This window comes from Bufo gargarizans, chromosome 4 (genome assembly GCF_014858855.1).
Source record: "Bufo gargarizans isolate SCDJY-AF-19 chromosome 4, ASM1485885v1, whole genome shotgun sequence".
Taxonomy (NCBI): Eukaryota; Metazoa; Chordata; class Amphibia; order Anura; family Bufonidae; genus Bufo; species Bufo gargarizans.
The window spans coordinates 225,246,822-225,269,425 of NC_058083.1; the positions used below are offsets into that span (position 1 = coordinate 225,246,822).

At 39.1% G+C, this 22,604-nt stretch overlaps 2 protein-coding genes across 2 annotated transcripts in view; one reads left to right on the forward strand and one right to left on the reverse strand.

Annotated features, from left to right (window-relative positions):
- MCPH1 (microcephalin 1) overlaps nucleotides 1–22,604 on the forward strand; it is a 248,096-nt gene that overhangs the window by 91,394 nt on the left and 134,098 nt on the right. The window lies entirely within an intron of this gene.
- ANGPT2 (angiopoietin 2) overlaps nucleotides 1,105–22,604 on the reverse strand; it is a 41,056-nt gene continuing 19,556 nt past the window's right edge. Inside the window, exons 3-9 of the mRNA XM_044290212.1 lie at nucleotides 20,606–20,727; nucleotides 16,976–17,208; nucleotides 12,017–12,147; nucleotides 7,670–7,771; nucleotides 6,367–6,533; nucleotides 4,889–5,019; nucleotides 1,105–3,185 (exon numbers count right to left, since the gene is read on the reverse strand). Of these exons, the coding sequence (XP_044146147.1) occupies nucleotides 3,025–3,185; nucleotides 4,889–5,019; nucleotides 6,367–6,533; nucleotides 7,670–7,771; nucleotides 12,017–12,147; nucleotides 16,976–17,208; nucleotides 20,606–20,727 (1,047 nt within the window). The 3' untranslated portion in view covers nucleotides 1,105–3,024. The remainder of the gene's footprint in view (nucleotides 3,186–4,888; nucleotides 5,020–6,366; nucleotides 6,534–7,669; nucleotides 7,772–12,016; nucleotides 12,148–16,975; nucleotides 17,209–20,605; nucleotides 20,728–22,604) is intronic.

A 22,604-nucleotide genomic window follows, 5' to 3' on the forward strand; every position in this document is an offset into this window, starting at 1 on the left:
CACCACATATGGGGTGTTGCCATATTCAGGAGAAAATGGGTAACACATTATGGGGTACTTTTTCTCCTGTTAACCCTTGTGAAAATGAAAAATTTGGGGCTAAAGCAACATTTTATTGGAAGAAATTAAACTTTTTGTTTTCACAGCCAAGTGTTTTCAAATTCCGTAAAATGCTTAGGTGGTCAAAGTGCTCAGTATCGCCTTAATATATTCTTTGAAGGGTGTAGTTTCCAAAATGGGATCACTTTTTGAGGGTTTCCACTGTGGGGGTACATCAGGTTTTTTACAAATACAAAACGGTGACTAAAAACCAATCTAGGAAAATCTGCCTCCAAAATCCATATGGCGCTCCTTTCCGTCTGACCACTGCCACATGCCCATAGAGCAGTTTACCACCACATATGGGGTATTTCAGTAAACTGCAGAATCAGAGTAATGCATATTGAGGTTTAGTTTGCTGTTGACCCTTGCTGTGTTGCAAGAGAAAATTGATTAACATGAAAAATCAGCATAAAAAGAAATTTTGAAAATTTGCCTCCATTTTCCTTTAATTCTTGTGGAACACCTAAAGGGCTAACAAAGTTTGTAACATCAGTTTTGAATAATTTGAGGGGTGTAGTTTCTAACATGTGGTCATTTAAGGGTGGTTTCCATTATGTAAGCCCCTCAAAATCACTTTATAAATGAATTGGTGCTTAAAAAAATTGTTTTGGAAATTGTTTTGAAAATTTGAAAAATGGCTTCTAAGCCTTCTAACGTCCTAAAAAAAAACATATAGGGAATGATGACTGATAACTATTTTATGAGGCATTACTATTTGTCTTAAAAGTAGAGAAATTTAGAAAATTGAGAATTTTTCCAAATTTTGAGTAAATTTCGGATTTTTTTTAAATAAAGGAAATTATATATTGACTCAAATTTAGCACTGTTGTGAAGTACAATGTGTCACGAGAAAACAGTCTCAGAATGGCTTGGATAAGTAAAAGTGTTCCAAAGTTATTACCACTTAAAGTGACACATGTCGGATTTGCAAAAAATGGCCTGGGCAGGAAGTATTAAATGGAAGAAATATAGACAAACCACACAAAAAAAATATATGGCATATTTAATGAAAACAGGGAAAATAAATAATTACTAATTTATTGAAGACAGTCCAGGTATACAAACAAATGTCAGTGTTCACAAAGGACATACGTTTCATATCTATTTCTGTCAAAATAGAAAATCTCTGTATATAACATGAATAAAATTGGTCTTGCATAGACCAGATAATTCAGAGAAAGGCGCCGTGATATGCAGTTGGTTGTTATTGGAAAGTCATTTGGTCACTGAAGAGCCAGGAAAGTTTGCTGCTTTTTTTTTTTTTTTTACAGATTAGAAAAACTGTAGCTGAATCCCATTCACTTCATTGGAGATCAGTTGCAGTGGAAGACACAAGCCATAGACAAGGGCAGTGCTGTTCCTGGAGATAAAAAAAACAACCAAACTGGATAGCCCTTCAATGTGCAATAGTTTTCAAAAGATTAATACCACTGACATTATTATGACATTTACTTAAGCTAATTTTTAGAATTTTAGCTCATTTTTTTTCTTTTTCTCCATTCTGAGTCTCTAAGGGTATACATTGCTGGATGGCAGCTATTGCTATGTTTAATGAGGATCCCTTATAGATTTGTAAACCATTTCCAGATAAATAGATCTATAAAACCTATATATATAGAAATTAAATGGAAGTAATTTTGATGCTACCCTGTCGATGGCGGTAAAGTTTAATCTACTGCTGCTATTCATGGTGGATTCTCTAAGCATAGTTATTCTTCGCTCTTGGACAGAGCTTTCTTTAAATAAGTTATCCCACAAATGGAACGATTTTTTTTTTAAACTCATCTGGAGGACTTTCTTCCTTTTCTGTTAATGGGCAGTAGCTCAACAAGCACCTGCAGATCCCAGGTTGCATTGCACTTAGCTTTGGTTAACCCCTTCCTCACCTGGATATAATTGTCCTTCACATATAGCCCTACAGATACATATAGTATGTAATGCCCCCACAACCACCTCCTCCGCTGTCTAGCTATATATTTCTATGAATTTAGAAGTATTGATAAATGAATGAAAGGTGTAAGACCGCTTCACCTGCTTTACTGTAACATCACTATGTCAGCAATGAGGGGAGGGGAAGGGAGCAGAGAAGCCACTGAGCATGGTAGTCCACCTCCGAATGCAGGAGAAGCTGGATGAGAAGGATAGACAGCAGGAGGAATATTTACATAACAGCCGAACGATACTTTTATTGCATGTATATTGCAATGCCATATTGATTGCAGAGTAATACTTTTAATGGGATGACCCCTATAATTTATACTTGTGTATATATCTATAAATATAAGCACATCTGTGTAATAGGAACCTTTGTTCACTGGTTGACTTAGAGTTCTCCATACAAGAATTCTACTGTTTTTTATGTTGCCAATGGTGACACATGCCATTCACTTTTTTAGTGAGATGTCGAGATTCATTGTCGATTTGAATCGTACCTCCGTTTCATGTGGCCTTTGCAGGGCTGTTACCATGCAGCTGTTTCCATTAAGTAATGTGACTACCTATAATAATCTAAATATGTAAACAGGTCATAAAATATAATCCGGCCTCTTCCTATTTATACGTGGAACACATTATCAAAATCTGTATACAGTTAATTTACAGTCATATGTACACCACATAATACAAGACATAATACAAAGTGGTTTGCAGGTAGGCTGCCACGAAGACTGCAAGGGGCACAACATGGGCTTCTGTATACTTCACAGTTCCAGTTATTTACATCCAAGTAAATGTTGCACACAGCGGAAAGTTTCTCTAAGGCCGTGTAAAGAGCTGCCTTGAAATCCTAGCGATGTGTCTCAACAGACCGTTCTTCTCTGTAGGTAAGTAGTCAACTTGTCAGGGTCTCACATCTGAATCTCCAATCCACATGGCGGCAGGTCTATTTTGTTTTATTACATGTCCTTCAGTACACTTCAGTCTTCAAAAGTCAACGGGTCGAATCATCATTGTTGTCGCTTTCAGGGAATAGCCTGATCCTTTCCAGTAGTACCATTTAATGCCATTAAACTTGTTTGTATTCTGTCCCAATGAGTAATACATCCCATTCAAGTTTGAAGGGCCGCAGGCATCAAACCACCAGCCTGCAAGAAAGAAGAGATGTCCATTGTACTTAGGTCCAGTAATCTTTAACGCAGTGAACAAAAGATTAAATGCAATATGTCATATTAAAGGCGTTGTGCCATTAATAACACTCAACCCATATTCACAGGACAGGGGCTAAGTGTTTGGGTGCTGGGGGTCTGTCCACTGGGTCCCACAAGAATCTGGGTCCGCAAGTGCTGCTGACCGGCCTCATGAGAATGGACACACATGCACACCACCGCTTCATTCTCCCCTGTTCTCATGATCGCTGGGGTACCAGCGGGTGGATCCCGAGAAATCAAATGCTTATCACCCTGTCTTGTGTGTTATTAGTGGTACAACCCCTTTAAGTGGTAAGCTCTATTTAAATTATGAAATGTGGAGACATTGAAAATAGTTGATCTTTCATAAAAGTTCGTAATAGTTATATTCATAATTGTACATTGGAAGTTTTTTATGGGCAGGGTCCTCTCCCCCTCCGTACCAGTCTGTTTACTCCCTCCAGACCAGCGTCGGGAAGGGGCGGAGCCGGGTGTAGTGTGTGGCAGCCCTTGTCCTCCTGTGTGAGTGGAGGCTGCCCGAGCCCTTGCCTGTAGCAGGGCTCCGTAGGAACATAGTATAATACATTGGAGTCTATGAAAGAAGCAATCTAATGATTTCTTGTTATAGTTCCCTTTGTGGTGTGGGGGAGGGGTTAATAAAAAAATAAATATATATATAAAAATTTAAATCACTCCCCTTTTTCCCCAAATTTTAACAAAATACACATCATGGGCATCGCAATGTGTGTGGATTAATGGAGTTGTCCCACGAATAATATTCTACAGTTTTTAAACCAGCTCCTGGGTCTGAATACTTTTCTAATTGCATGTAATTAAAAATGTATTATTGCTACCGAGTTATTAACTGAAATCTATCCGTATAGCGCCACCTGCCGTTTGCCCTTTTTCTAATTTCTTTGTCCTGCTCACTAAGATGGAAACACATGCTCAGTTCTATCCTTCAACTGCCACCAGCTGCAGCAGACAGGACACGCCCCCTGAGAAAGGACACGCCCCTCTGAGCTGCCAGCTTGATATAACTAGCAGAATAGTTGGAGCAATGAATGGGGAGATCTCTGGACCCATGTGAGGTACAGGGCTGGTTCTAGCTTTGTACTAGAAATATGTGTGAGCTTTATTTTTTACATTAATCATGGGATAGCCCCTTTAAGAAACCAAACAAACGAGACAGCTGGAGATGAAACCACACTGTAGGCAGGGACATCAAAGCAATAATTGTCCGCAGTAGAACTCCAGAATGGACATGATTCAACCGCCTTACGGCTGATATATTGAGGCCTTGTTCACACGACTGCGCTGTGTTTTGCGGTCCGCAAATTGTGTATCCCCAAAACACGGATGCTGCCTGTGTGTGTTTCGGCCATAATAGAAATGCCTATTCTAGTTCGCAAAACGGACAATAATAGGACATGTTCTTCTTTTTTTTTTTGCGGGGCCACAAGCTGAGTAAAGGATGCGGCCCCATTGAAGTGAATTGGTCTGTATCCACACTGCAAAAAAATGAGATTCAGATTTTGCCTTTTCGAGGCAAGAGGCACAATTTTGCTAAAAACATTTAAGCCGTCACAAATTGCCAATAAATAGTAGCGTGCGCGCGCCAGTATAAATAGGAAGATCATAAAATTGAAAACCGTTCCTACCTCCTGTCGCCATTTGTGAGCACTTGCAAATGCATTTGTCATTGTCTGCATCCTTCGTGCTAAACTCATTTCCTGGTTGGCTTATACTGTTTATTTTGCCCGCCGTCCCAGTGTATCCTTTGAGGTGAATCCTGTGGTAATTGGAAATTGGAAAGAGAATTTGAGATGGAAGCAAAGTATTTTGCTGGTTCACATTAATGGAAAAATCTGTCACCGTGTATAAAGCGAAGCTTTCCATGTCCTGCTTCATATTGAATCCATTGGCTCCTGTAGTTTCTCATTCGTACTACGTTTATTAAGCTCTGTGTAGCAATTCTATTAGTATGGATAGCGAGATTTATCTGTCTCTTCTGAGGTGTCTAGGCTTATACCTTTACTGAATGATTTAAAGTATTTCCCGTTTTCTGATTACGCTATGCTCTCATAGATAGACGGTCAGAAGTACCGCTATATTCAGTGTAAACTTGTCTGTGAACGCGGGCCTCCGTAAATGCAGAAACATCCTTTGAAACATAAAGTGACAGAGCTATTTGTAGACTCTCCGTCCATGATGTATCACATATTTGCTTATATTTCAAGAGGAAATGCCGTCTTAGTAGCTTAATCTGTGGCATTTACTTGGAAGCTGCGCTATTGGCTGACCGGAATGACCCACTGGTGTCCTTTGCTCCGAGAAGCATTTCAGTGTCTGGCGTTAAAAAAATATAATAATAAGTTATAACTAGATCCACATGAAGAAAAAAAAACTATATTTTGTCTGGACAGAAGACAGCAGGAATATTAATAAAGTAGACTTATCGCTGTCTTTTTGCTGCGGATACAGTACATGTATAAGCAGCCCAGTATGGCCTATGTAGTTGTTATTACTAGACGAGCCGCCGTTTGTATACGGACGTGTAACATACCGGGGAACATGCATGTATAATAGCCACTGAAGAAAGTAGCAGTTGTGCTTGGCATAATATTATTGCAGTACTGTTATTTTACTAGATCTATAAATGGAAACTGTGAAGAACATCTGCAGAAGGGCCCTCAAATGCTAATGTGTTGACTTTGCCTATTAAATTCCTGACCCGTAAAATTCTAAAATCTGGGCATCTCCTTTATCAACTGATCTTAGTACTGTAATGACTAAAGAATTTATTGATATACTGTATATATAGTGTTTGCGCTTCATCTGTTGTATTCTTTTGTCTACCTGTGCGACAGTATGAAAATATAGCTGCTGATTATTTAGGGAGCTGCTTTTCTGTATTTTATTATAGATATACATCAGGGATGGCCGACCTGCGGCTCTCCAGCTGTTTCAAAACTACAACGCCCAGCATGCCCAGTCTTCCTACAGCTATCAGCCTGCAGCAGGGGATGGTGGGAGTTGTAGTGTTAAAACAGCTGGAGAGCCGCAGGTTGGCCAGCCCTGGTATACATCTTTATCTCGTTTTATTACTTTTCATACAGACTCTTGCAAAAAATCTCACTTGTATTTCTGGGCTTCCGTTCCTATGTAAAACTGGTCGTAGAGTGAATAGGCTTCATTTCCTTCCCAGTCCTTAAGCTGAATCTTCAGAACATAACGCTGTTGATTTGTCAGTTGTGAGACAAGCTCGTTGCCCAGCCAATATTCTCCAGAAGGGTCACCAAATCCCTAGGACATAGTAGTAGTATTATAATTTTCTAAGTTACTATGCATAATACAGTTTAGAAATCACTACTGCCTATTAGCTAGGTTTGCGTCATCTCTGCCTTGCTTTAAGAAACGGTATGCACAAGCCGATTGACACATATATGAGCACATTTTTACTTCATCCATTACTGTCTGGCAGTATTCTAGTTAGAAAAACGTATTCTTTGAGTTAAACCAAACCTTGAAATTAATGATAAAGTAAAAAAAAGATTAACTTGTCAACGTTGTTTATTAGTCTTCTGAAGTATCTACATCATCCTAAAACAGACTTGTAGAACTCTATCAAAGGGGTTAATTTTCTTGTGAGCTCTTCAATTTTCAGGTGGCCAATTTATGATGGGATGGGGCATGCTTTCTCTCTTTGAGGGAAGAATGGAGCAGGAGGTATCCTGCTGCAGTCAGTTGCCTTACAAACTGACCCAGGATTACGAGAAGGGGGGGGGGGGGGGGGGAGTGGCCGATCTCCTGCGTCATATATAGACAAATTGTTAAAATATTTATCTGTTTAATTTGCAATGTTAGAAAAAAATAGTCTAAAGAAGAGGAAATTAACGAAGTTGTACTGGATTTTGATATTGATGGCCTATCCTCAAAATAGGCCATCGATATCAGGTCAGCAAGAGTCCAACATACTGCTCCTCCACTGATTAGCTGTTACGTTATAGCTGTGGGGTCAACAACCTTTCCAGCCATTGGGAAATTAAAACTCCTAGCATCCTCCATTCACATTTAAGGGAGTTCCAAATAAAGGTGAGCAAGTGTGCATGCAGGGACTTGGAATTTCAAAGCTGGAGACCGGAGGTTGCTGGCCCCTGTTGTAGCTCCTTCACGGCAATGGGAGCAGAGTTGTAGTTACCAGCTTCATCCACTACACGGTGAACGGCAGCTGATATAGCTGATCTATTGGTTATGTAGAGGGTCAGACCCGCTGATCTGATACTGATGGCTTATCCTGAGGATAGGCCATCAACATCTAAATCCTGGACAACCCCTTTCAGTTAGAAAAAGCTGAGGTGATTTCTTTTTTATTGTAATTTCTATCTTAGATGTTCCTTTCTATGCACAACCACATGCCAAAAGTTGTCTTTTTCCTCTACCTTTTTATATTCTTTCCATGTTCTGTGGAAATCCACACTTCCATCAAAGCGTTTTTGAATGATGGTCCATCCTCCGCCTCCACTTTTCATGTCACAGTATGTCTGTAATAAGAGCATAAATTACTTATTACCATTTCAATCTCATGTGAAATCTCATGTGAAATCTCATGTGTTGTGTGAAATTTTTAACATGGAATGTAAAATGTCTTTTAAATATAAAGTAAAACAGAAAAAAAAAATCTTGCATCTATAATGACATATTCAAAGGGATTTTGTCAACATAACTGTACCTATGAAACTGGCTGACCTATTGCATGTGTGCTTGGCAGCGGAAGGCATCTGTGTTGGTTTTAATATATGCCATTGAGCTGGAAGCATTGCCATTACTCTTAGAGGCTCAGCTCTCTCTGCAACTGCCACACCCTTAGCACTTGGACAAGACCAGGTGTGATCACGTTTGCACTGCCTGGCCCTGGAGAGAGTGCGGCAGTTGCAGAGAGAGCTTATCCTCTAGGTGTAATGGCAATACCTCCGTTGCTCCTAGAGGCTAATTTGCATATATTAAAGCATCATTTTTCTCAGCAATGCCGGAACATATGAACATGGGACCAACACAGATGTCTTCAGCTACCAAGCGCACATGCAACAGGTCAGCAAGTGTCATAGGCACAAATCTGCTGACAGATGCACTTTAAATTTAGTGATATTGCCCCATGGAAGAGAACAAATACAACTGAATCTGGTTAGGAAAATTTCACACAAATAACTGTACAATATTGTACCACTGCTGAATCTCCGCAATAATGGAGTAGTGGGCATATCATGTTCTGACCTCGGCTGCTGAGAAACTGTTTAAAATGTTTTAGACTTATCATTAACAGAGTAATATTTTCACTTTAGAGGGGTTCTCCGGGAATTCAGAAAATTAAAATACTTAGTTATTACTTTATGATAAATATATTCCCAAATACATTTCATTAGTTATAATGTCTTGTTTTGTCTAGGGAGCAATCATTGGGAAATATAAAATGGCTGCCGTCCTATTAGTGCACACAAAACCTGTCCTAATCACACAGCAGAACAAGTTACTTCACAGGGATTATGATCCTAAATACAGCTGATAAGATCTTCAGCCGAATCTCTGTAGGAACAGAGTTCATGAGGAGACATGAAGTACAGAGAGGACGGACAGGACATACAAGTGCTGCTGCTCATTAGCCTCATCCCCACTCTCCTCTCTGTACTTCATGTCTCCCATCCCTACAGAAATTCAGCTGAAGATCTTATCTGTATTCAGGATCATAATCTCTGACAAGTAGAGCAGAGAGGAGGATGAGGCAGCTCTTTAGCTCAGCATTGTGAAATAACTTGTCCTGCTGTGTGATTAGGACAGGTTTTGTGTGTACTAATAGGAGTATTTGGTAATATATTTATAATAAAATAATATTTTAATTTTCTTAATTCCCTGAGAACCCCTTTAAGAAGTGCTGCATATTTATAATAGACCTAAGATATTTTATTCCTTCCTCCCCCTGATGCATGGCCTCACATTTCTTAAACCTTGCCGGTTAGGAAGCCATTTAGGCTGGTTAGGAAAAAACAAGAGGGAATTCTGGAAACAAAATAAGGCACTTGTCTGGTAGCATCTTGTGAATGCAATCCGAACAGCATAAACAATGGAAAATGAAAACAGGATCTCCATTTCAAAGTTTCACTATATGACTTGCTCAAACACACAATGCCATAGGATGCTGATAAAAACATGTTTCTTTTAAAAAATATGATGTCATGTGATATTAGAAGTGTTTCAACCATGCATGTTTTCAGATTTCTTTGATATGAATAGAGTTCTTAAATACTGCAATATACAGACATAATAGGCTGTGTCAGTATTTTAGTGTTCTTTATTCTAAATAACTTTTCATAAATCAGTAGTACAATCAAAAATAAGAATTTAGAGTGAGTAAACAGTTTGGCAGAAGAAAAGAGCTGGATAAGTGGAGGAAGAAGCATTTTTTTTCTAACAAGATATTACCGGTGTCCTGTCTCCGCTTGTACCCTTGATTTATTTAACATTGTTTTAAAAAAGAAGTACACTTAAAGACCTGCTGCCACGCACCCTCCACCACAATGGTCAGCAACCTCCGGCACTTTAGTTGTGTTGAAACTACAACTCCCATCATTCATTTCTGTAGGACTTTTGAGAGGAGCCAAGCAAGTGTGCATGCTGGGAGCCAAAGTTTCACCACAGGTGGAGAGCTGGAGGTTGCCGATCTCTGCTCCACCAAACGACAAGTTAGTGGCAGATGAATCAAAATGCACTAGTAGTGTATATTTGCACATTATATGCTCAAGTCCGCCGTTTGATACAGCTGTATACTAGTATATTGAATATACTATTTGTATAGTTTTATTTGTATAGCTACAATGGTCTATACAACATGAGAACAATTTAAGTGCATCTGCTCTATTTATTATATTTCACAGTTTTAATCTTTGCTTTACTTTATTATGAGGTATTTCATGTTTTCTTTAAAAATATACCTGGTTTCCAGTTGGAATCTGCAGTGTACCATCACTGCAGACAGTCATGGGACCAAATAGCTCAAGCAAGCCGATTGCTAGTTACCAACAGGATCAATTTTGCTGGTTACCAAAATGTTGTTGGGAGCTCATCCCAACAACATTCATGCTGTTGGTAACCAGCAAAATTTATCCTGTTGGTAACTAGCAATCGGCTTGCTTGAATTTAGATTTGGATTTCGGTGAAGAAGATTAAATGACCCGTCTCCAGATCAGCGCATGATACAGAAGGTATTGGTCACCAGATATCATCCTTTGAGTGAAATTACAGCTGTTAGTGGAGCTTTTTCTAATACTGTACTCGATATAAAGGTCAAATATCCGCATAACGGTTCCTGGTACCAATAGAAGCCTGTAGTTTTAGTAATAACAGACTTGAAGGCTTTTAGGGGTGGTTTTTTTCTTTCTTGGAAGTAGCAAAAATCACTTTTGTAATTCGGTTTTATTAATAATGGTCAACCCCTTAGCTTATAAAGCTGCTATGTCTACATATATGATACAAAATGTGTTTTGAGTATGAGCTGTCTAAAATACTGTAGTCTTCTACACGTGTATATATACTATAAAATCTGTGTTTTATAGGACCAAGCATTAATAATATAGAGAAGCTTTGCCAAGTGTTGAAACAAATCTTGAATACATTGAGTCATCAGTTTTCACAAAACCCTAAATCTTCAGAGGTGTTAAATGACTTGCAGATGCACATCAAAAAAAGTTGTTCCCAAGAGGACAACTGTTGGAGAAAGTAAGACTGCTGCAGGGCACTTAAGAGCTCTTTGATTTTATTTGAATTACTAATAAGAAGTGTACCCTTTCCTTTTCTTTAAGTGTTGTGAAAATGTTCCAAGGTGGTGAGGATTTGTAGTCCAGACACCCCTAGGTCTAGGCAGAGTAGACAGCTCTTTCATGACCAGATTAAGTCCTTTCTTGAGAAATCTGTTTATGGTGTCACCATCCACTAATCACCACCCACTCATATCATGTCAATAAGCAGGGGAACTGTCTTTAGCGCTTTATGGGAGAATGTTTGTGAGTTCTGGCTAGACAGCCCTGGTGCAGAGGAATGTGAATGGGGACAACCAAATGTGTATAGATTCCTCACTACTGTTGAGGGGCCCCATACACAACTGATCAGTCTAAAAAGTTTTGGCTGGTTGGATTTCAGAATGGATTATTCTTTCTTGCCACCTGAGAAGCCGCTGCCTTGGTGTATGGCAAAGGTTTAGCCCCCTTTCCCTGTTCAGTTGTTATATAATATTGTTAAAGGGGTCATTTGGGCAGACTCCCCCCTCCTCCTTCCCCAATATGGCTGGTCCTGTAGAAAGAATTATACGTAATCTTAGTCATTTGTTTCTGTCTTTTTCGCACCCCCGTTGCAGCTTCCCAGTCTCCCCTCATCAATATCCAGTAACTGGCTGCAGTAGTGACATGTCACCCATGCATAAGCTTTTCCGTAACATATACCACTGATGCAAGCTATACGAGATGTTACTGCTGCTTCCTAAACATTACATCACAGTCGGTGCATAGGATGAAGTGGTGAGATTTTATTGCCCCCCAAAAACTGAAGCTCTGACAAACCCTTTAAGTCTGTTTTATTCTGGTGAATGATCATATTATATTTTTGTTGTAGAGACTCATTGTCTCCTTCTTTATATGCTGTTGGGTCATCTAGAATCACATGTTTTATACTGTACCGAAAGAGAAATAATTATTACTATTTAAGTACGCCTCTTTCAACATGTATGCTTGGAATTTGCCTACCTTGACCTGTTCTGTGGTATTTGAAATCGTCAATGTGTAGATGCCGCTTGTGGTCAGTCCTGATTTATATGCTTCAGCACAATCTTTGAAGGTTATTTGTTCTTCTTTGGCAACAAATGATGATATTGGCGCTAAAATGAAATAAAACAGAGGCTTATATAGATCAGCAACCATATGAACTGTCTAAAATATCTTCTAGTAGCCCTGGATAGTGTTGAGCGAACTTGTGTGTTCAAGTTTGGCATACAAGGTTTGGGTTATCTAAGAATGCCATTATGCCGTAATGGATTGAGTTATGGTCCGCGGTAGCGGAATTCATAACGGAATTCTTAGATAACCCGAATCTTCTACACTGAACTTGAAAACACAATTTTGCTCATCTCTAGCCATGGATTTGACGCTTCGACACAATTTTTTTTCAACAGAGAGTTATGCTGGTAAATCTGGAAACTTAAAGGGAACCTGTCATCAACTTTATTTCGACCTCACTGAGGGCAGCATAAAACAGTGACAAAAATTCTGATTTCAGCAGTGTGCCACTCATGAGCTAAAAGTAGGTGGTTGCTGAGAACCAGCTTCATAATCATTGCAGCCCAGGCCTTGAAAAGAGTCCAGTCTACCTGAGGAGAGTCATGGTTATACATAATCTCCTGCACTTACCCATCTGCTGATGATTGGCAGTTCTCTCCTAGAGAGAAAGGGAGAAAACTAGGTAGAAGCTGTCAGCCATCAGCAGGTGGGCGGGAGAGCAGGAATTCATGAATAACCAGGACTCTTCTCAGGTGGCCGGGACTCTTTTCCAGGCCTAGTCTGCAATGTTTTTGATGTTGGTTCTCGGCAACCACTTACTTTTAACTTTTAAATGACAGACCACTGAAATCAACTCACCGGTCTCTACTTTATGCTGCCGTTAATATGTACAGCATAAAGTTGATGACAGGTTCCCTTTAAAGCATAATTACAGCAATGTAAACTGTATTTATTTCACTCAGTGACTGTATAAAGCTTTAAAGGGGCTGTTCACCTTTATGATGTTTTTACCGACCCCACAGCATGGCCGGACCTGTGCTGGTGATCATACTTACCTGATCCTGACTGCTGGGTTGCAGCCCCATCAGCTATTATTTATAATTTAAAAAAATGTGCCAGTATTCTGGCTCATGTGTCATGCTCTAAGTGTTCAAAATGTTCTCGCTCAGCAAGTGGGCATTGCATAGCACAAAGGGACATGGCTTAAGTTGTGACACTGCAACAGTAAGCCAACTAATAGGTAGTACAAAACTTAGACTAGACAGTCCACTGTAATAAATCCTGGAGCATCTTTCGATTGTCTAGTCTTAGCTTGCCCTGTGTAAATCTTAATTATTTTACCTATATAATGCTGACATGATCTGCAGTGCTTTAAAGACATTATCATCACTTGCTGTCCCCAGTGGTTCTCACAATCTAAATTTCCCTATCAGTATGTCTTTGGAGTGTGGGAGGAAACCGGAGTACCCAAAGGAAACCCATGCAAACAAGCGGAGAACATACAAACTCCTATGGCTGTTTTACACAGACCAGTGATAAGATGGATGGGTGTTCATAAGAATGCCAAAAAACAATCAAATACTCGTTCTATCAGATCTTTTATGTGGGCATAAAAATAGTTCGCTAATCGACAGCACATCTTCCTGTGTAAAATTGGTATATGCTGCCAACATAATGTAAAGGGTTCAGTAACTGTGAAAGGCGTTACTTCATTTTCAGTTTCATAGTCTATTGTAATATTCTGACATTCATGATCATACTTTATTTTTATTTTTTATCCAAAAACTGTACTTTGCAATTAGTGTGTCATGGTGACTGGTTTATTCATGTCCCCTGTAAGAGAAGTTGCATGTCTTCATAGGTGGTAAGTATATACATTTTCCCCCAGTATATTTTTTGGCTTTGCAACTCTGTAAAATCTGATAATACTATTATTCTTTATTTTATTTTTTCCGGTTTTAAACAAATACCAATATCTTACAGGGCACCATGTCAATTTCTAAATTTAATACCCATCTGTTTCTGGAAAGTATTATGTTCTTAAGTTTGTGATCCAAAGTTTAAGAACACTTGAAATAACAGCTTTGTTATTGTGCTAGGCTAATCTTGGTATCCGTCCAGAAAAACACAACGGCTCAGTCCAAAATTTTGTTTTCACCAGACATCTTATTTATATTTTTAGTGCTTTCTTTTCAAACCCATAATTTCAAAAAGATTTTAAAAGGGGATATCAGGTGATAAAACACATGTTTACTTGGTATGTGGAGTGCACATACACAGTAATTCATTACATTACTCATTTAATTGTTGTACAATGTTACATTAGATCTTCTGCTGTTTTAGGCACGCAGCCATTTATCACACTTCGAAACAATAGAAAAAAATATTATGCCCATAAGTTGTTTGAATCATCCTAGTCCTTATTATACGTACTTAAAAGTGTTTTACGAGATATTTTTCCTTTGGATAGGTCATCAGTATGTGATTGGTGAGGGTCCGGCTCTCAGACAATCAGCTGTTTGAGGAGGCAATGGTGCTCATAGTAGCGCCACGGCCTTCTCGCATCTTTCCCTAGGCCATGTGACATCACGTTCATCAGTCACTTGGCCTAGGTAAAGCTTGGTGCCATTCAAGTGAATGGGGTTGAGCTGCGATACCGAGCACAGCGGCTAGACAATGTATGGCGCTGTGCTTGGTAAGCTGAGAGAAGGCTGTCGCACTACTGTGAGCGCCAGTACCTTCTCAAACAGCTGATCAGCAGGGGTCCCAGGTGTTGGACCTCCACGAATCAGATACTGATTACCTATCCAGAGCATAGGTCATCAGTAAAAATATCTTGAAAAACCCCATTAACTATATCTGGTTGTTCAGATGAGATACTATAACTATAGGGTCATTCATCCAGAATCGATCTCCCTTTACTCCACTATAAACATGCATACTCCCACATCAGAAGATACGTGGAAAATGCAGGGTCTGTCCCTTGGGAGAACTTCAGATGATTAAGGTGGTTCAAAAGACTTTATTCTTATACAGACGTTTACGTTTTTCAAGACAGAACTAGTCTGTATCAAGGTTTTTTCAATGGAGTTGTGTCTGAAACTCCCACAGAGAGGTATGAGCCATTGTGTATTGTGCACAGTTTTTGATGAGTTAATGAGTTTTTTCTTAGTTGTACACATTAGATTGTAGGCAAATTCTGCCAATGTATTGCTGTCTCACTAAAGAGAAACTTCTCGCTATCACGCCTTTATAAAAAAAAAAAAAATTAGATAGAGGTACAAAACAATCATTCGTTAGAGAATGTTAAGGGGAACCTATCACCTATAGTATGCTGCCCTCACTGAATTCCCTGTTTGTGACCTCTGAGCTGACAGTCAGTACATTTATAATACTGACAAGCTGAACCCCACAGCTAGTGCCAGCGCTGCGAGGGAGAGGAGTCCAATGAGAGACCTTATAAGGACTCTCTTAAAGGGGTTCTGTGGGATTTTCATTTTGATACATATTGATGGCCTATCCTCAGGATAAGTCATCAATATGAGATTGGCAGGGGTCCATCTCCCAGCACCCCTAACGATTACCTGTTTGAGGATGCCCCAGTGATGCAACCTTCCCACAGCTTACCAGGCACAACGCTGTCCATTGAATAACGGCTATGCTTGGTATTGCAGCTCAGGTCCATTGACTTGAATGGGACTGAGCTGCATCTAGTCCATGTGATCAATGAACATGACATCACCTAGTCTAGGAAGAGGCGTAAGCACTCTTGGAGTGCCACAGTCTCTTGGTGCAGCTGATCGGCGAGGTGCCAAAAGTCAGACCCCCACCAATCTTGTATTGATGAGCCATCCTGAGGAATGTAGAGATGTACATCACAATAAGACTTTTATCTAGTCTTGAACAAAAGTTAAAAGATAGATATAAAGTTGCAAGAAAAAGTAAATGAACCCTTTGAAGTTACCTGGAATTCTGTATTGATTTCTGTACTAATAAAATGTGGTCTGATGGTATATGTCACAATTATAAACATATTATGACTACTCTAATAACACCCAAGCTCTTGAATCGTTCAGATCTATTACTGAGCACATTGAGTAGTAAGAAAAAGTAAATGGATGATAGTCAGACCACAATTTATTAGTAATCACTGCAGAAATCTGGATAATCATAAGGGTTCACTTAATTTTTCTTTCAACTCTGTTCTTGGATTTTTAGTGAACTCATCATGACAACTTCCTCAGGCAGAGACTTCCATAGTCTCACTGCCCATACAGTAAAGGATCTCCTATGTTGATGAAGAAACAGTCTTCTAGACGCAGATGATGTCCCCTCGTCGCGGTCACATTCCGTGGTATAAATAAATAATGAGAGAGATCTCTGTACTGACCCCTGATATATTTATACATAGATATCAGATCTCCCCTCAGTGGCAGTCAGAAATGTACACAATATTCTATGTGCTGTCTGACTAATGATTTATGAAGTGGTAGAACTACAGTACATGTCTCTTCTCCTCATGTGCATCTTTGCCCCTTTTGAGGTACTGGATGATCCTCTTTGCCTTGGCAGCGGCTGCCTGATAGTGGTTGCTACAATTACGTTTACGGTCAACTAAAATTCCCGTCATTTTCTATGTTAGTGTTTCCTCTTTTAGCACGTAATCTTGACATGTATTTTACCTTCCCATGTGCAGAATCCTACATTTATTAGCGTCAAGTCCAGCCTCCACCAAAGCCTTAAACTTATCCAAAGCCATTTGCAATATACTAAAATCCTCTCTTTCCTTGTGTTAATGACTTCACACAGTATAATTGGCAAGCACTGGTAACTGAGCTATCCCTCTAAAAGTAAAAAAATGTTTAGGTGATATGTAGCAGATTATATGAGAACGTGCCATGTTTGATATTTACTCTGTGTTGGTCCTACCTGTTTGAGGTGCCATCCTTGTTAACAAATTGTGCACAGTCTCCATCAAGTCATGCTGCTGTTTTTGTAGAAGGGAATTATTTGCTGATGCTGTGATGAGCTGCTTTTCTAGATCTTCAATAATCGAGTTTTGTTTGAGCACCAGGACTTGAAGTTTATCCTTTTCTTCTTTCATTGACTGCAGTTGTTGGGAATGCTTATCTTCCATGCTTAGAATTTTCTTTTCTAAATAGCTAAGGCAAAAAAAAGGAAGAAATGTTATCCACCACCGAAGCTCTTGATGAGATTAACATTCTGGTCTACAGTTGGAGTATTAAAGTTTACTTGTTGTCTTAAAGGGTCGTTCCTGTCTCAGACAGTTATGATATATCCACAGTGTATGCCATAAATGGCTGATAGATGCTGGTCCCTATCAGGACTTCTATAGTAGTGAATGGAGTGAGTTCAAAGAAAGTCATGTTTGTGCACTATAGACCAATTCTTACAATCTCTTTTGTATTTATGGAAGTTGGTGGGAAGGGAGAATAAAAAATAAAAAAATAAAATAAGGCATTTATCTCCTGTTTTCTGGAATTTAGTTACTATATTTAAAAGAACAGAGCACACGTTGAGCTAAAATTCCTAATGCCCTAGCAATTTTCTGAAGGCTCCTTTTTGAGTACATATGTATTGATGTCTGTTTGGTCACTGGAAAAGCTACATTGAAGTGTTGAAACTGACTTCTGAATTTCTGGTGTCAATGTACAAGCTTTCTGGTGGCCAAATGAAACGAATTATGTGAAAATCAGGTGCCGTATGCTCTTCTACATGGTCTTTAAAACATTTTTAGATTGGGTTTTATGTGTAAACCTCATCTGTTGGATGTGTATTATATTGAACGTTAGGCATTTAAGTGTCTAGAGACCTGATTTAACAGTAATTTATTGTGTCATGTGTAAACTCCAGTGGGTAGTCTGTTGATTGATTTTACTTAAGCCGTGTTATGTTGCACACTCTTGTATTTTATTCTTGAAGTATTAGAAAGGTGACAAAAGCCATGTCAGTTGTCTGTTCAGCCAGCATGGGGTATTTATTACTTCTATTTATAACAGATGGGACTACTGGAATGTTAAAAATGTTAGCTAACCTAATACATATGGAAACCTAGATAACAGGGTTTAACCCTGGCAATGAGAGACTTTTTTACAAGCTCAGGGTGATAAAGTCAGGGTTGTTATCACATCTTTATTGTGTCAAGTTGTATTTATTTCAGATGTGGGTCTGTAACATTGACTGGTAAGCAGTAATGGCAAATAGGGGTTACTAGGAGGAGTGTGGATAGTAGAGCCTAGTTGTATAAGAGTTGCAGTCGGCTTCTGGAGATTACATTTCTGTAAATAATAATGATTAATGATAAGTGCCACTGGTGTCCAAATCTGAAAATAATGTATTTCATACATTCACAGCTTTCTGTTGAAATGTAGCAAAATCTATCCCCAATCTCAGCCCAAAACAGATGTATACAATAAGAAGGAAGCGAGAAGTGGACCGACCACAAATGATAACAGATTAAAATAACTGAGCTTAAGTCAGTAAGCCAGCTTCAATACAGTGCTGAAATGAAGTGCAAACAAGTTCACAATGTTTTAAACCCTAGTTTACTATTACACTTACAGTATGTTATTAGTCAAGAATATTTGACTCAAAGAAATTGCCTTCTTAGTGGTTTGCAAGTGTATATTACAGCAATTGTCCTGAAAAAACTATGTTAGGACCACACGGTCAGGTTTTTTCATGCAGAAAACTAACCATGTGGCGGTACCCTTACAATGCAATGAACAGGGCGTTTCAAATAAAGCTTTATTACACTATACATGCAATAAAAATATGATGTTTTTCATTTACATTGCACTTTTCTCCCTGGGAGCACCGCCTGCTGTTTCTTCTATGGCAGAAATTCTGGGCCACCTTCTCCTGCTTTCAGTTGTAGACTAACATGCCTAGTAGATTCCCTGCTCCTTTCCTTCCCTCAGTGCTGGCAGAGCGATCTCAGGTGCTTCTCATATGCCTTGCCTTCATTGATCCATACTTCTAAATTTGTTGAAATATATAACTGTTTCTCTTTGTAGACAGTGGGGAAGGAAATTGGGTATGGGGTCTATTGCATACTATAGTGCTGTTTATTAGTGGAATCGCTGGGGCTGTGTGTGAGGGACTCTATGCAGACGAGTAAGACAGGAGAAGGGGTTAGCATGAGCTGGCTGTTATGCAGCTTGGTTGTGATTTGGATGAGCTGCTGCCCACCCACAGAAAGGAGCTGTTCACATCAAGTTTTGGTATGATTTTTTCCAGCTTCCCACTACATCATATGCAATATAAAATGGTGCCATTAGAAATTACATCTTGTCTAGCAAAAAATGAGCCCTCATATAGCTATGTAAATGGAAAAATAAAAAAAGTTATTGCTCCTGGAGGAAAGGGAGTAAAAAAACAAAAAAATTGAAAATCACCCTTTCCTCAAGGGGTTAAATAATTTCATGAAAAGTGCCACAAAAAGTGCAGTGTCTTTTTTTGGGTGGGGGTTTATGTGTGTGTGAGCCACCTTTACCCTTAATCCTTTGTAGGCTAATACATATTTTATGATTCATTTTTCTTTCATCTGAAAAATGTAATTTCTACAGTTACAGTAAGGTTAATCACATGACCTTTGGGTTCGATAGCTATGTAATATACTGATTTCAGCTTTTAGGACGTTTATATCTATTGAGAATTGGGTGAGACTTCATTGTAGGAAATGAGAAATATTGGGGGGGGGGGGGGGTGTAGCTAGAATGGGAAACACTTTTTCACAGCTCTGCAGTTGCTATACCATGTATACTTAACTATACTTTTTATGCTACATAAGGATCATTACTAATTCATTGTACTCTAAAACATTTTTGTATCTTTTCTTACTGCCGTTTCCAACATTCATTAAAGCTGAAGGTTGGACATGTTAATCCAGTGTAAGGAAGGGTTATGTATTTTTCTATCTACATGTAGAGCGTATAGTTTGATATTGTTTGTCTGCAGTATAACTCACACCGCATAAATTTTCCAGGCACAGGACGGGATGTATTAGACAGAAAGAGAGAATAATATGTCATTGTGTCTGTGGAAATGCTTTTTTATCTCCGTCCTGAGGAAGAACCCCTGAACTTTGGCACAATTGCTGTTTTATGAAAACAGATGGTATTTCCTCTATTGATGACTGGGGAAATGAGCATGATCACCGTAATAATCACCTTGTTAAAAACACTGTCTACCGGCAGTGCACAATGAATAGACATGTGTTACCCAATACTACTATACAGCGTTCAAAACAACTTTGTAGCTGTCAGGAATGTACTGGGCGAGTGAAATGTTTTCATGGTTGCTTTAATGTCAGGGCAATACTCTATCATTGTTCATGGAGCTGCACATCAAACTTCCAGACAATAAAGAGAAGTAGGAATCTTGAGGAAATTCAATTAAAATCTAATTTAATTTGGTTAAGTCGATTGCATTGTAAAAAGTTATTAGTCGTTGCTCTTTCAAATGTTTTCCAAAATATTCAACATAGCTTTTAGTTGAGATTAGTCTCGCAAAGACAAAAAGAAGTTGATACCATACCTGTTCTTGTCTTGTAGCTTGTTTATTTCAGTAGTTTGATCAGTTATTTGCCTCTCCAGTTTGTTGGTTGAAAAAGAGTTTTCTAGAAGCTGAAGTTCAAGGCGGCTTGTTTGATTAAATACCTATTGAAATGAAGGAAACTGATTGAGTGATGTATACCACATGATACAGCTCATATGATCATGAAACTCATATTCTTACACTTCATCTTTTTCTTGTGCTATAACAGTGGTCATTAACTTGTGATTCTCAGCTATATACAGTACAGACCAAAAGTTTGGACACACCTTCTCATTCAAAGAGTTTTCTTTATTTTCATGACTATGAAAATTGTAGATTCACACTGAAGGCATCAAAACTATGAATTAACACATGTGGAATTATATACGTAACAAAAAAGTGTGAAACAACATATTCTAGGTTCTTCAAAGTAGCCACCTTTTGCTTTGATTACTGCTTTGCACACTCTTGGCATTCTCTTGATTAGCTTCAAGAGGTAGTCACCTGAAATGGTCTTCCAACAGTCTTGAAGGAGTTCCCAGAGATGCTTAGCACTTGTTGGCCCTTTTGCCTTCACTCCGAGGTCCAGTTCACCCGAAACATCTCGATTGGGTTCAGGTCCGATGACTGTGGAGGCCAGGTCATCTGGCGCAGCACCCCATCACTCTCCTTCATGGTCAAATAGCCCTTACACAGCCTGGAGGTGTGTTTGGGGGTCATTGTCCTGTTGAAAAAGAAATGATGGTCCAACTAAACGCAAACCGGATGGAATAGCATGCCGCTGCAAGATGCTGTGGTAGCCATGCTGGTTCAGTATGCCTTCAATTTTGAATAAATCCCCAACAGTGTCACCAGCAAAGCACCATCACACCTCCTCCTCCATGCTTCACGGTGGAAACCAGGCATGTAGAGTCTATCCGTTCACCTTTTCTGCATCACACAAAGACACGGTGGTTGGAACCAAAGATCTCAAATTTGGACTCATCAGACCAAAGCACAGATTTCCACTGGTCTAATGTCCATTCCTTGTGTTCTTTAGCCCAAACAAGTCTCTTCTGCTTGTTGCCTGTCCTTAGCAGTGGTTTCCTAGCAGATATTCTACCATGAAGGCCTGATTCACACAGTCTCCTCTTAACAGTTGTTCTAGAGATGTGTCTGCTGCTAGAACTCTGTGTGGCATTGACCTGGTCTCTAATCTGAGCTGCTGTTAACCTGCGATTTCTGAGGCTGGTGACTCGGATGAACCGCAGCAGAGGTGACTCTTGGTCTTCCTTTCCTGGGGCTGTCCGCATGTGAGCCAGTTTCTTTGTAGCGCTTGATGGTTTTTGTGACTGCACTTGGGGACACTTTCAAAGTTTTTCCAATTTTTCGGACTGACTGACCTTCATTTCTTTAAGTAATGATAGCCACTTGTTTTTCTTTACTTAGCTGCTTTTTTATTGCCATAATACAAATTCTAACAGTCTATTCAGTAGGACTCAGCTGTGTATCCACCTGACTTCTCCACAACACAACTGATGGTCCCAACCCCATTTATAAGGCAAGAAATCCCACTTATTAAACCTGACAGGGCACACCTGTGAAGTGAAAACCATTTCAGGTGACTACCTCTTGAAGCTCATCAAGAGAATGCCAAGAGTGTGCTAAGCAGTAATCAAAGCAAAAGGTGGCTACTTTGAAGAACCTAGAATATGACACATTTTCAGTTGTTTCACACTTTTTTGTTACGTATATAATTCCACATGTGTTAATTCATAGTTTTGATGCCTTCAGTGTGAATCTACAATTTTCATAGTCATGAAAATAAAGAAAACTCTTTCAATGAGAAGGTGTGTCGAAACTTTTGGTCTGGACTGTATGTATATATATATATATATATATATATATATATATATATATATATATATATATGGCTTCTTTTTTTGGACTCTGCTGCAGGAACTATCTAAGCAGTTAGAATGGTCTATGTTAATTGAGATTAACAGATATGTAACAGTAT